This window comes from Poecilia latipinna, unplaced genomic scaffold (assembly GCF_001443285.1).
Source record: "Poecilia latipinna isolate Pla-1442-1.1 unplaced genomic scaffold, P_latipinna-1.0 Scaffold1202, whole genome shotgun sequence".
Lineage (NCBI taxonomy): Eukaryota > Metazoa > Chordata > Actinopteri > Cyprinodontiformes > Poeciliidae > Poecilia > Poecilia latipinna.
Window position 1 is genome coordinate 191,435 of NW_015113818.1, and position 1,782 is coordinate 193,216.

Genomic DNA, 1,782 nt, shown 5'->3' on the forward strand with positions numbered 1-1,782 from the left:
CTAGTAACGGCTAGCTTACCTTTCTCTAAGTCGGAGCAGGACTCTGCGCGGCTGTAACAGAGCCGAACCCCCAGCGGAGGAAACATGGTGTCTGCGGCGGCTCTCTTTCTTGTCTTCTTGGCTTCTGCATGTGAGCAAGTTATTGCTGAAAGGCAGCTAATTTATGCTACAGTGGTGAGTGTCAATAATGTTTGCTATAACGCTACAGAAGCTGTTTATTTCTGCACCGCTATGGCTGAATTCTACAAAATTGCCTTCAAAATGTGTTAAAAACTTTCATTTGCGCATATTTCAACTTATATCAAAAGTTCCATAACTTTTGAGCTGCATAACTCAAAAGTTATGCAACTTTTTTAGTGTTGTGAAATCTTTGACGCACTCTTAATTCAGCTCGAAAATAAACCATTTTTTAGATGACGTTTTTTTAACCCTCTGATGCGCAAGTGGGTCTTTTTTGACCCACTGAGGTGATCTTTTTGCAATATCTTTGTAATAAGTTTTCATCAGTTCATATTCAAGGTATTCCTCAAAAAACATGTTACTGATATCATGCAATTGATTTTTTTTAACTAACCCCTTTAACATTTTAAGAAATAGCATGTTTTCAGTTACTACCCCATTCTTCCACAAGTGGGTCAGAAATGACCTGCATTCATTTCCTCTGGAATTTTATGGGAATCTTTGTTTCTTACTAACTATGACTGTCAGGAACACATATTCATAGCTATAAAAAATAAATGCATAAGTAAGTGAGCTGGAAAAGAGTTGAGTGTCTTTTACCAGTCAGAGAGGATGTCCTGCTTTTGACCATTTGGTCTCTTTTCTCTCCTCCTTCCTCCAGTTGTTTCGACATGGTGACAGGTCACCAGCGACAGCCTTTCCTACTGACCCTCACCAAGAAAGCGCCTGGCCTCAGGGCTTTGGACAGCTAACGCAGGTAAAATAGCTTTAAGTTTTGCTCTCTCTACAACTCCTCTCTCCAGATTAGCCCTTAACCAGAGATGGGTGAAGTACCCAAAATCTGTACTCAAGTAAGAGTAGAACCACTTCAACATATTTTTAGTCAAGCAAAAGTAAAACGTAGCCACCCAAAAAATTACTCAAGTAAGAGTAAAAAGGTTACTCAGATACTGAGCAACTGATCAAAACATCTTTAACATTTAATATTTAAAAACATTTCATATTTAAAAATTACATCATGAGATGGACCAAACTGTAAATGTTGTGGAAATTTGATAAAAAATTAAGATAATTCAAATAAATAACATAATTACAAAGCAACAAAATCAGGCAATATTCAAAATCAATTTCTTTCAATATAAAGTTTATGAAACTTTGACAAAACCTGCAGGTTATAACAAGCTTGTTCTTCATTCAGCAAAGTTACTCACTGTGGGTACTAGAGAGTCAATTTTACTCAAGTAAAAGTGAAAGGTTTAGCATAGTAAAAATACTCCAAAAAGTATTTTTTTTTTTTTTTCAAAAGTTCCTCAAGTGAACGTGAGTAAATGTAACCGGTTCCTATCAAACTTTTCCCATGACGGTATCTGGTGACAATAAGTCAGGCGACTCTAGAACTACAGTTAAATGAGTATATTGATTAGATTTCTGATGGTTCTAAATGTCTGGTTTGTGTTAAAAGGTCGGGATGAGGCAGCAGTATGAGCTGGGTCAGTATCTGCGGACGCGGTACAAAGACTTCCTCAATGAATCCTACATCCGCCACGAGGTGAGACGTGGAAACACCACCTTTATTCCAGCTCACTTGAGAATTAGCAAACA

General features: G+C 37.3%; 1 protein-coding gene across 1 annotated transcript in view; it reads left to right on the forward strand.

The window, feature by feature from the left end:
- Positions 1–1,782, forward strand: part of LOC106960621 (lysosomal acid phosphatase-like) — a 13,440-nt gene continuing 11,658 nt past the window's right edge. The window contains exon 1 of the mRNA XM_015053804.1: positions 1–174. Coding sequence (XP_014909290.1) covers positions 85–174 — 90 coding nt within the window. The 5' untranslated portion in view covers positions 1–84. The remainder of the gene's footprint in view (positions 175–1,782) is intronic.